Raw genomic sequence first — 12,119 nt, 5'->3', positions numbered from 1 at the left:
CATTTTTAAAAAATGGTTTCCTCAAACAGCTGGTCACTGCAGTTTCTACCAAATGTTACTCAAACAGGAGTAAATAATTCTTTTGTTAGGGACTATTTTCCACGGTGGATGAATCCACATTTGGTGCTCTTGTGAGCATAACTGGCAGCAGGACGGTCTGTGTGTTCATGGTGATGAAGCAACATGTCACCCAGTGATGTGTTTTTAATAGTTTTTGGACAACAACGGAGGTCTACGAAACAGAGGAATAATCACACACACAATACTTGTAAGTAGGATCAGTTCATTGTTGGTTTGGATCCAAACATGAGATTTGTTGACAAGAAGAGAAATATGTTGGTAAAAATTAAGTTTTTGACACTAAAATCTGGGTTGTTTCACCTCCACATCCAACATCTCTGGTCTCATCAATCTTACATCCTGAGATGCAACTGAAAAATAATGAAAACTAGTAATCACTGATGACTAATGATATAATAATTAGCCACCATTACAATATAATCGACTAATAATGAGAGGAGTTAAAGTTCAGTTCATCCTCAGTCCGAAACGAGCTGAGAGAGACAGAAGCATCTCAGCCAGTCGGGAGGTTTTCTCCAGGCCAGAAGGGTCAGAGGTCAGGGGGTCAGGGTCTGAGGGCAGGGTTAGGAAGTGTCCTGATGGCTTTTTTTTTTGGAAGGGTCAAGTTCAAGGGGAAGGGTCAAGTTTAGGGTCTGGAGGAGTCGAGGACAGGGGTTTCTTCTGGGTCACATTTAGGGCGAAGCATCTGAGAAATTTGTACAAATGAAGAGTCTGCTGCGATTTGTAGGAATTAGCAGGAATTAGGACTCGACCAGGAACGTTTCTTATATTAAGTGAAAGAAATAAAATATCTTTACTTGAGCTAAACAGACTCAAGACTGAAGCAAATAGGGTTCAAAATTCATTGTAATGTGACAAAATACTGTTGGATTTCTCAGGTTTAAGGTAGAAATGTGTCCTTCTTGAGCAGGGCCATCGCCAACATTTTACAAACACTGAGGTCATGAGTCCACAAATCGGACTGACAAGTTTCACCAAACCATGATTGTCAACTTTTGCATGGAATTAGGCTGAAATCACCCCGCTGTATCCATTTCAAAAAGGAGCCGCAATCATGAATCAAGCGGTTGGTTGTCATTCGGATCCATCACAGAAACTCAAAAAGGGAAACTACATGTAAAAAAAAAACAGTTTAGTTTGGTCGTGGTTAGTCCTCCTCTGCCTTTGAAAACTGTCGCGTGTCCTCTGCGGCTCTGCAGGAGCTTCGTCATGTCTGATGATGTCATAGTGATGTCATGAGGGTTACCTCATCTTGGGCTCGGAGACAGATTTATAACAGAAAGTTCACATAACAAACCGGAGGTATGGAGTTTGACAGATGTAGCAGGGAGGGTCCAGTCAAAAGACACTGTTGCATTATTGGGAATGTAGTGTTTTTTTAAGCTTGACTAATATACGGAAATAAAAATCAGGATATAATGACTTCCGCTGCTTTGATTTTGACCATTTTTCTTAAATCTGTCCCTCATAAGTCCCCCAACGTTATGGTAGTGCAAAACTAAATCATTGGAGAACCTCTTTAAAGCAACTTTTAGGGAAAAATCAGTAGAGGCAGTGTATTTTTGTCAAATTACTCACTTAAATTACTGATTCGTTCACTTAATGTACTTGTTGACAGAAGCTCCTGCAAGTAAGCAACTTATACCCTCAAATTATTAATTCTGATTACTGAAGAGTCATTTAGATACCGGGCTATACGTCAGGCTTTGTCTGTTAGCTTCGACGTCTCTTGTAGGTATTTTACAGGACACAAGATCCTGTTTTGCTCTGAGATGCCGTCAGGATTTTCAGTAATACTGACGTCATGAGTCCAGATTTTAATAAAGGCTGCAACATTTCTCTCACTTCATTTTTTTCTCATTTTATTAATTTATTTAATTGATCGATTATATATTCTGCCCAAATTTATCTTTCACCGCTCTCCACATGGAGAAATACTACGTCTCTTAATTAAATTTCAGATTAATCAAATTTCTATTTTTGTATCAGAATCAGACTTCAGTCATCAACTTCATAAAAACTCAACCTCAAGATTGTGGAACATTTTATGGAACAGCCCAATTAAGTCATCTGAGAGGATGATTTAGTGATTTTAGGGCAGTAATTATTGTTTTAAGGAAACTTAAGGAAGCATTTTAAGACTGAAAACGAGGATGAGGGAACAAAACCACTGTATTTAGAGAAAATGATTTGTAAATGAAAGGCTCATTGCCTTAACATGGATGATAGTCAGTTCACTTTCAGTAATTTGTTTAAGTCATCTGAGAGCAGGATTTGGTGATTTTAGGGCACCAATTATTGATTAATTAATGAATTTGAGGGCACAAGTTACTAATTTATGAAAAATCGTCCTCCTGACAGCTACAGAGATACGATAATCTGCTTTATGAGGACTAAAGCTTAGTTCCAGGCCTGATGGGAGAAACGTTTTTTGGTGTTTTTGTCGGAGTGTCAGGTGTAAAGTCATTATTCAGGTGAGAGGTCAGTGTCTCTCAGGCCTGCGGGGGCGACTGCGGGTTGGCCAGCTCGTGCAGCTTCCTGATGTGTTTCTTCAGGTCAAAGTTCCTGCAGAAGCCTTTGCCACAGGTGGGGCAGGTGAAGGGCTTCTTGTCGTTGTGCGTGTGCATGTGGAAGGTGAGGTTGTACACCTGGTGGAACGCCTTGCTGCAGATCGAACACTTGAACTGCTTCTCCCCGCTGTGCGTCAGCTTGTGGTTCTTGTAGTTTCCTGCGCAAAAGACGGAAAAAAAGGTCGAGATGTCAAATCAGGACAAAAAAGAAAATCTCACACAGTTTGTTCAGTTTTGTAGTAAATAATAAATAATGTCTCCAATAAGTTAGACGTTCCCAACTCTGTAAAGTGAAGCCGTGTCTACTCACGACCCCGCGTGACATGTTTCAGACATCCATGAGCTGCAGTGGTGGAAAATAACTGAGTGCATTTACTCAAGTACTGTACTTAAGTACAATTTAAGGTACTTGTACTTCACTTGAGTATTTTCATTTTATGCTACTTGATACTTGCTACTCCACTACATTTATCTGACAGCTTAAGTTACTTTTAAGATTGAACTTTAACATAAAATAACATAATGATGAGTTTACAAGTGACGCTGCTTTGTTAAAGATTAAATCAGTGGTTCTCAAACTGTTTGGCTCTTGGCTCTTTACCAAAAAACAGTATGTGTTTGTGTCTCTTTGTCATGTTTTAGATGTCTCTGAGTTGTTTGAGACATTTCCCCTCACATGGTTTCACATAAATAACTGTTTGAGACCCAAAGAGGTAAAACTCTCCAAAAAATCACAAAAATGCAAAGATTAATGAAAAGCTCATCCTAATTTATGTAGCAGAACTTTATTTTTTCTTCTTTTCTATTCAATCTATCATCCGAAGACCTCTCAGATTTATCTTGTGACCCTCACAAAGCAGCTCAAACTGACTCCACCTAAAGCAGCTACAACTATAAAATGCTGCTGATGCATCAAATCATCAGTATTAATAATGTGCTTTGTTAAATGTATTTAATATGTCAGTCACAGCCTGATTTTCTGCAACACAAGTACTTTTACTTTGGTATCTTAAGTAAATATAGCTGGTAATACTTTACAGTCTTTTTAGTCTTTTTAGTGCCAAAGTCCCTCTTTTTGTTACTATACTTCCACCTGCAGCTCAACAGGGAAACACTGTCCGAGGAAACACAAAGAGGGAATTTGATGCTAAAAAGACTGTAAATGTGTCAGATATCCACTTGATATGACTAACTCAGACTGCTGAAGCTGAATAGAAGCTTCACATCTACTTTTAAATGACTGTGTGGACACACTGTGGATTTTGGTCTCCATCACTTCCATTGAAAAACAACATACAAGAATTTAGTGGAATCAACTAATATTTGTCATTAACTTAACTTATATATAACCTATAAATTAAATAATCAGACATCCCAGCAGTTAAAAGTCTCCAGAGATTCTTCTGATTTTTTAGTTTGAAGAAAACAAACGTCAGGCGTCTGCAGGTACGTTCAACCATGGTCCAGTTGGTTTTTTGTTGTTGTTGTTGGGGTTTTTTTAGGATTTTTTCATTTTACGGCCACTAACCGGCACAGTAGAAATGTGGGTCTATATGGTTTGTTTATGTCTGTCAATTAATTTATGAATGAAATTGATTTATAACACTGTTTAGGATTGTGTCTTTTTTCCATCAGTAAGTGAAGACAGATCAGAGTTACAGCTTATTTTAATGCTCATTTGGCTTAAAAAAAAAACAACAACTCATATGCAAATACATATTCTGTATTGCACTTTAAGACAAGACGTGAACTTTACTGATTATCCATCGATATCTCCTGATCCTGCCTTTTATTTATGGTGGAGTAGTGAAAGTATTGATGTTATCTTATTATCTTAAAAAAAATGGCATCAAACACATTTCTGTTAGACCACCAGATCTGTTACGGTTGAATCAGCTAAAATTGTTGAATGAAAACAGTTGGAATTCACACATTAAAATGTATTTTCTGGTATGTTAATTAGATGTAATTTCAGCACCTTATAGTCACTGTTTTTTGTTTTTTAATCTACAACAGATTTATGAAAAATTATGTTAAAAGTTTTAACATAAACTATGAAAGTCAAACCTTCACATTTCATCAAGGGGCCAAATATATTTGCTGCAGGGCCAGATTTTGCCCACAGACCACTATTTGCATACCACATACATTTTTATCTAAGCATGTATGAGATGCACGATGTGTAAAACTGTTGAATGATTTGGTGCAGCAGCAGCAGCAGCAGCAGCAGATTTCCTTCTGGGACAATAAAGTCTTATCTTATCTCACACTGGTCTGATAATAAGGTGACAAGTACCTGAGCAGTTCAATAAATTCACAGATCTAAATAAGATAAAAGTGTTTATACAACATGCAATATTTACTCCAGATAACTTTTGGTGGTGTTAGAAGAACTATTTGTATGTTTTGACTTAACCTAAACTTTTAAAACAGCTGACAGTTGTCACTCATATTTGGAAGTTGAGACAATACGTTTCCGGTCGTTTGTTTGAGCTTTAGTTCCGTTTTATCAAAAGATTTTTTTTTTAAATTAATAAATGAGCATCAACTTGCTGATTTTCTCTTTATTTCTCTCACCTTTCTGATGAAAACCTTTCCCGCAAAACTCGCATACAAACGGTTTGTATCCCGCGTGGATGCGCGTGTGCGTGTTGAGGGTGGAGCTCCGGTTGAAGGCTTTTCCGCACTGGTTACACTTGTGCGGTTTTTCCTATAAAAAAAAAAAAAGAGGGTTAAAAAAATGTCATCATACTGCATCACATCATATGATATTTTATCAACATTACAGATATCACAGTTTTATATTGATTCACTTTTACTGGTAATATTTTAAGAATATTGTTGGAATTTTTTTTTTTTAGGATTTTTTTTCCACATTTCTAGCATCATTATTCTGGGAATATTGCAGGAATAAAAACAGGACAGAGTGTATTTCAGCAGAGTGACAGTGACCCACAGGAGGAGCTCAAACACAACAAACAGGCTCCACCAGTATGTCTATAAATGTGTCGGTTTTATTCTCTTCATTATAGAACCACTCAGCACAGATAACACGTTATTTTACAGCTCCTTCAATTTCCGGGAAATTCTTTGAGTAATTTGCAGGTATTTAACGGTTACTTTAGTAAGTCATTTTACAGAGAAGATGATGCAAAATTTGGTACAAATTATACAAAAACAGAAACAGTGCTGCTAAATTCATTATATTTGGGTTCATGCTCAGTTGTTAATTTGCAAAAAAAATCCTAATAAATAAGACAATTCTTTAACTGACAGAAAATACTTAGTTTTCAGTGTGTAGTCTTGTGTGTCAGGTGAGCTTGTCCTCCCAATAAAAACGACGGCGTACGACGACACTATATTATGGGTCTAAATTCGTTCGCCAAAAAAACGACCTGTAGTTACGTTTGAGTGACAGACGCCATCTAGCGGCCGTAGTAGTTAATATAAGGTGACTTCTTTACGAGGTGGAGGTGGGTTGAGGGGATGGCTGGCAGGAGACGGCTGTTCGCTCCCGTTTCCAACCGGGAGTTGGGACATTTTTTTAAAAAACTACAATGTGCTGGTTACTGTTGCCATGACGACGATGGTTGCCACGTTTAACCACGTTTCAATTGATCATTTTAACCCAAACTATGATCTTTCCCTGAACCTGACCAGGTGGTTTTGGTGCCTAAACATAACCAGACCTGAACCGCAGTGTTGTCACGTCATAAAACATCATTATTGTTAAACAGTGATGTTATGTGATGGTTTTTTAAAAGCGGCATATTTACGCTCCAGTGGGTCGTTCTGGTCGCAGGAACAAACGGTCTATTTGGAGGATTTGTTGACATGTTAACATATTAGGTTGTTTCTTAAAAACTCTTTGATGAGCATATTTCTCAAATTACATAACCCTGTCAAAGAAATGTCCTGGAAATGAAGTTACACAGCAGCTATGTTTAGGAAATTATTGCCTAATATGCTGGTATATCACAAAACTACACACTGAAAACTGAGAATTTCCTGTCAGTTAATGAGCTGTCAAGAGACTAATTTATTAAGAATTCTTTCAAATTAACAACTATGTATGAACTCAAATATATGACCAACTAAACCAACTTCACACTTTTTTCAGGTTTTTTTCTTATAATTTGCACCAAACTGCTCCACCCTCTCTGTAAAATGTGCTAAAAATGAAATGTTAAATATCTGCAAATTACTTTTTTACGTACTTATTTACTTTTTTTATTATAATTTTCCAGGAAATTAGTATAAAATTAAAGGAACTATGAAATGGGTTTGTTTTTTTCAGGATTTAAAAATACCAGCTCGAATAATAAAGTAAAAATTAATTTACAGTGGGTTTTGTCTTTAACCTTTAAATGCGCTGGTCTTTATTATTATATTAAATATTAAAGCCAGTCTAATTTATTCATTTTATACAGTTAAGCCCTCAGATCCTGCTATTCCTCAAACTGTTTGTTTCTAACAATGTTCTAGTGTCAAAATGTCAAAGCTGTCACTGTTTTTCTGATGTTTTTCACTTAAAAAAAACAGTTTATAGGGACCGGAGGTATGTAAATGGTTAAAGTTTGTTGGCAAAGCATCAAGGTGTCACATAAACTGCAGAGAAACGTTATTATGATGATAATAACTCTGAAAATGAAATGAAACTGAAACAAAAATATGAATGAAGCTTGAAAAAACTCAACATTTTGTCATCTTTAAGTGACTGAAAAAATAAATAAATAGAAAAAAAGTGTTTTTGTGGGTTTATTATCTTTAATTATATGAAAATTTACCAGCAATATTATTTTAACATGTAGCTCAATGTTTCTGTCACGCTGAGCTACATATTAAAATAATACTGTAGGAATGTAAACAGCATTTAAAGGTTAAAAGGGAAAAACTGTGAATGAAGCAAATATTATTACTGTTAATCCTCATAAAGATCAGATAAAAAAAAAACAGCTCAATCACTCACTTTGATTAAATGTCTCTCAAAAAGTCACCAAAAAGCATTTTTAAAGTCACGATCAGTGAATCAAATATAAACCTTCAGGTCAATTATATGAATAGAATCTGCCAACACGATACAAAACAACTGTATTTGATTTTTTAAAATATTGTCTGTAGATAAAAGAAGTTATTTATGTTTGTAAACAGCCAGAAAATAAACTTTATATATATATATATATTTGATTGCAGCTGAAAAAACAGTTTTTATCTGTACCTTTGTTGTAACAAAAACACGATAACAAGTAAAATATTAATAAATAAACATTAATACATATAAATAATAGAATAATAATACATTTCAGAAAAATGTAAACACAAACGAAATCGTTAAATAATGACTTTCTGATCGTGGTATGAATTGAACATTAATTAGTAAGAAAGGAATAAAACTAAAATGTTTTTGGTTCAGTTCAAACTTACAGGAATCAAAACGACTTAAAAATATAAAGTTATAAACTCAGTTTTAGTTTGACTCTGATTATTATTGATCGGGGATCATAATGATTGATGAAGTTCAGTCTCACCTGAGTGTGGATGATCTTGTGTCGACACAACGTGCTCGCCTGGCGGAAACCTTTCCCGCAAACTTTACACACGAACGGCCGCGCGCCGGTGTGCACGGGCATGTGGCGCGTCAGGTTGTAGTGTGCGTTAAACACCTGAGAGGAAAATTAAACAACAACAATAATGTATAAACAAATGTTAAATTCTGCAGGAGCCGCTGATCTGATCAATATTCTAGAAAAATCAATTTGATCAATTTTATCCTCCGAAGTATAAAAAGTGTAAAATAATCTGACACAGAAATCTGAAATCATCTTATACTTTATATATTTAAGGGTTCATTAAATGGCTTTCGATTCAAGCCAATAATAATAATAATAATAATAATAATAATAATAATAATAATAATAATAATAATAATAATAAGGAGTCTAATCATCCGATTGAGTCTAATTAAATGTAATCGGTGAGGAGTCATTTAATGGACATAATAACAACCATGTAAAAGTGCACAACAATACGCATAATAATAGTAATAATGATAATAATAAAGATTATTTATTTATATAGAACTTCACAAAACCAGCAAAACGCGTAAGAACTTCAATTCCTTCAATAACCGTGATGTTCTTTGGAAAATGTGGAATTAATGACAAAATAATGTCGATTTAAAAGTAGAAATTAAGATGATTTATTTCATTTTGTATCTCAATGTTGGTTTTCAGTGTTCAGTATTTTTGGTTAAAGCTCAATATCTTTTCAAATGAAATGAAATCCCGCAACTAAAAATACAAAAAAACTAAACTAAACGATCTTTAAAAAAGCAGAAAATTTTAAACAAAACAGAAAGAAAAACGTGAAATAAAACCGAATAATTCAACCTGAAAGAAAAGAAAAAAGACTCAACATCTGGTTTTATTGTCATGTTTATCCAAACAAACGTCAAAATAAACCAAATACTTTCACATCCGGTTATTATTATTATTGTTATTATTATTATTACATCAGATTATTATCATTATAATTATTATAATTATTATTATTATTCTAAAGACAGTCTGAATGAGTCTGTTCTGTTTTATTTGTTTGTTTGTTATAATAAAAACATCACGTTACAACGTGAAGAATCATTATTCTAATTTCCCTCTAAATCAGAGGAGATTAAGATGAATTGAATCGTTTTCATTTAATGACTCTTTTAGTTTAATAATCCTACAACTAATAAACTAAATCACTCTAATCTTTTAAAACCCTCAGAAACTGTTTGAGTTTATAATCTGGATTTTTTTTTTTATTTACTCCTCCAGCAGGAATTCTGGACAGATTCAGAAATAATCAGCTCCGGTTTGATTGGTTAATCAGCTGTGATCTGGTTCCTCCCGCGGTTCGGATGAAAACAAACTAACTCACCTTCCCGCAAACCTCGCAGGTGAAAACTTTGGGTTTGCTGCCGGGACAGGAGCCGCTCAGCCGGGCCGCCGCCGCCGCAGCCGCCGCCGCCGCGGAGCCCTTGAAGATCTTGTCTGAGAGGATCTGGTCCCGCTCCTTCATGTAGTGCTGGATCTGGCTCTGAGACAGCTCCTTGAAGGCCTGCACGCCGGACACCGGGTACCGCTCCCCGGCCTGCTGGAGGCCCGGCTTGTTCTTCTCCGCCATGAAGGCTTTGTGCCGGGCGGTGAGCAGGTACGAGGCCATCGGGTGCAGGTTGACCAGGCCGGTCGGAGGCGGACACGCGCCGCTGTCCCCGCTGCAGTTCAGGTAGCACACGGTACTCATGGTGGGGAGGGAGGACTGGTTCACCACCCGGGGTCTGAAGAGTTTGTACTGGCCGGCGCTCTGGCTCACAGCGGAGTCCTCCTGCTGGGTCTTATAGTTCAAACCAAAACCCAAAAAGTCTGCGGGAGCGCCGAGAGAAGACGCGTCCAAGTGTCCCGGATCCAGCCCGGTGATGCTGAGCCGGTGGCCCGGCTCGTACCCAAGCGGCAACAGCGGGATCATGCAATGCAGCGAGGACGGACAGGCGTCTTGTTTCCCCACGGGAGCGGACTGGAACCAGGTGGGGAGCGGTATCGACTTGGGTTCGGGCGTCCTGGCCATAATCCGGTCGATGGAGAAAGCGAGAGGCTTGCTGCTGCTGCTGCTGCTGCTGCCGCCGGAGGTGAGCATGTCAGAGCCCGCGGGCTGGCTCCCAGAAGCCGGGGGGGAGCCGAGGATCCCCGCTGGGCGGCGGAGAGGACCGTCCATCACCTCCGCATCAACCGCGCCGCAACAACAACAACAAGCTGCTGGAGGGAAGCCGGGGGTCGGTGTTGCTCCTCACCGGCCCGCTGGAAAGGGCATCATCTGCCGGGGAACCCCCCCCTCCAAATCACCGGCCCCGTTCCCCCGTTTATTGACGCTGATTTCGGGCAATCAGGGCGGTTGTGTCTCGCTCAATAACGGCGTGCGGAGAGCCGAGACCTCGCCGATCGTTACCGTCCAGGAAGGGGAGCGGAAAAGTAGATAATTTGCTCAATTCTCCTCCGTCGATTCTCTGCACTTGTCGCCGCTGGAGGAGGAGGAGGAGGTTGTCCTTTACTTGGCAGGACTCCTGCTCAACTGGAAGGTATTTGGTAAATCCCAGGTCCCCTTGTGGCTTCGCGTGACATCATTTTTTTTTTTTTTTTTTTTTTTTTTTTTTGAATAGCAACAAGCCAGACGCGCAGCGGCCGCGGGGTCAGGAGCTGTCAGAGTTTTAGATCAGATTTGGACTCATCTTTGGCTTCCGAAACCCAAACCTTTTTACGCGCGGTTCAGAGAAGACACAGAGCTGCCACGAGGGTGAACTTAAGACACAAAACGGATCAAGATATTGAACAGAAAATGGATTTTGAGTCATCGATCTCAGCCTGGGTGGGATTCGGGTTTTTTGATTCACAAACTGTGACTCGTTTTCTTCTTCTTCTTCTTTTACGCACCAGATTTTTAGAGGCTAAAAACGCGCCCGCGGCAGAAAAGACTCTTCTAGATAAACTGATATCTGCTAAAGAACCGACAGGAGAAAAAAAACTACGCGCTCTGTTCTCATCACTTCTGTCTTTTTTTTCCAGTCACAAAGATGCAAACAGCTCTTTTGCGCACGGAGAGCAGAAAAAAAAAAAACTACAAATGCAAATTCCACAGGAAGAATCAGTAAGAGTGACGGTGTAAAAAAAAAAAAAACCGCCAACAAAAGATTCATCCTGTTAGTGGTGAAGACAGAGAGGCAGCGGGTTTGATGCTGAATGAGCTGAATTTGCTCTTCAAGGGTTTGAACAAAAGCTGGAGACAAATAAAAGTGACCGCTGAGGGCCTGAAGAGCGACTCGACCGCAGCAGAAAAACACAATTAAACACAGAAAAGAAACATCTGTGTTGGTGGCTGATGTTCTTTTATTACTGTTACACACAAAAAAATATTCTAAAATTTAATTTTTGATGTTGTCTTTCTCAGGTAGAGAACTCTGTAAACGCTGTTCTGTATAAATATTAGAATGTATGACTGAATAAATAAAATGCATTGAAATATAATAAAAGATACAATCTGTGAATTAAATTCAGCTTCATTTAAAAAAAAATGAAAATCTGAACAATCAGGTTCAGAATAAAAAAAACAAACAAAACAGATTTACAGTCAGAATTTATGAAAGATTCAAATAATTTCTAAATAGAAAAAAAAACAGTAAATTAAAGCTGAAAACTACTGTAAAAATGTTTCTGTAATATTTATTATGAAACATGTTTATAGCGGCGGAAACTGATGAAACTGAGCATCAGATTAACTTTATAAAACCTCAGTAAGGTGAAATGAATTCTTCATGTGTCCGGAGCAGAGAACAAATATTCATAATTACATAAAATTACGCTGCTGGTTGGCCCATAACGATTTTACTATTAATATGCAGCCATTAGATATAATTACAAATAGATATATATGAGAGCA

The 12,119-nt window shown here is 37.7% G+C and overlaps 1 protein-coding gene across 1 annotated transcript; it reads right to left on the bottom strand.

Moving 5' to 3' along the window:
• Positions 1 to 264: 264 nt before the first annotated feature.
• On the bottom strand, positions 265 to 11,165 carry fezf1 (FEZ family zinc finger 1). The gene is made up of 4 exons (XM_044355681.1): positions 9,570 to 11,165; positions 8,180 to 8,314; positions 5,229 to 5,361; positions 265 to 2,809 (listed from the first exon to the last, which is right to left on the bottom strand). Exons 1-4 carry the CDS (start codon positions 10,401 to 10,403, stop codon positions 2,574 to 2,576), a joined length of 1,338 nt encoding a protein of 445 aa, XP_044211616.1. The 5' UTR covers positions 10,404 to 11,165; the 3' UTR covers positions 265 to 2,573.
• Positions 11,166 to 12,119: the final 954 nt, after the last annotated feature.

Source organism: Thunnus albacares, chromosome 7 (genome assembly GCF_914725855.1).
Source record: "Thunnus albacares chromosome 7, fThuAlb1.1, whole genome shotgun sequence".
In the NCBI taxonomy this organism is placed as follows: domain Eukaryota; kingdom Metazoa; phylum Chordata; class Actinopteri; order Scombriformes; family Scombridae; genus Thunnus; species Thunnus albacares.
The sequence above is the reverse complement of the archived record's forward strand: the minus strand, read 5'-3'. Positions and strand labels throughout refer to the sequence as shown.

Bases quoted from the DNA above. Each gene is read 5' to 3' on its own strand.
- fezf1 (XM_044355681.1), bottom strand. From the start codon at position 10,403: ATGGACGGTCCTCTCCGCCGCCCAGCGGGGATCCTCGGCTCCCCCCCG. The intron at 8,315-9,569 runs GTGAGTTAGTTT...TTTTCCTCTCAG, and splicing joins CCTGCGAGGTTTGCGGGAAG to GTGTTTAACGCACACTACAA. The intron at 5,362-8,179 runs GTGAGACTGAAC...TTTTTTTTATAG, and splicing joins ACAAGATCATCCACACTCAG to GAAAAACCGCACAAGTGTAA.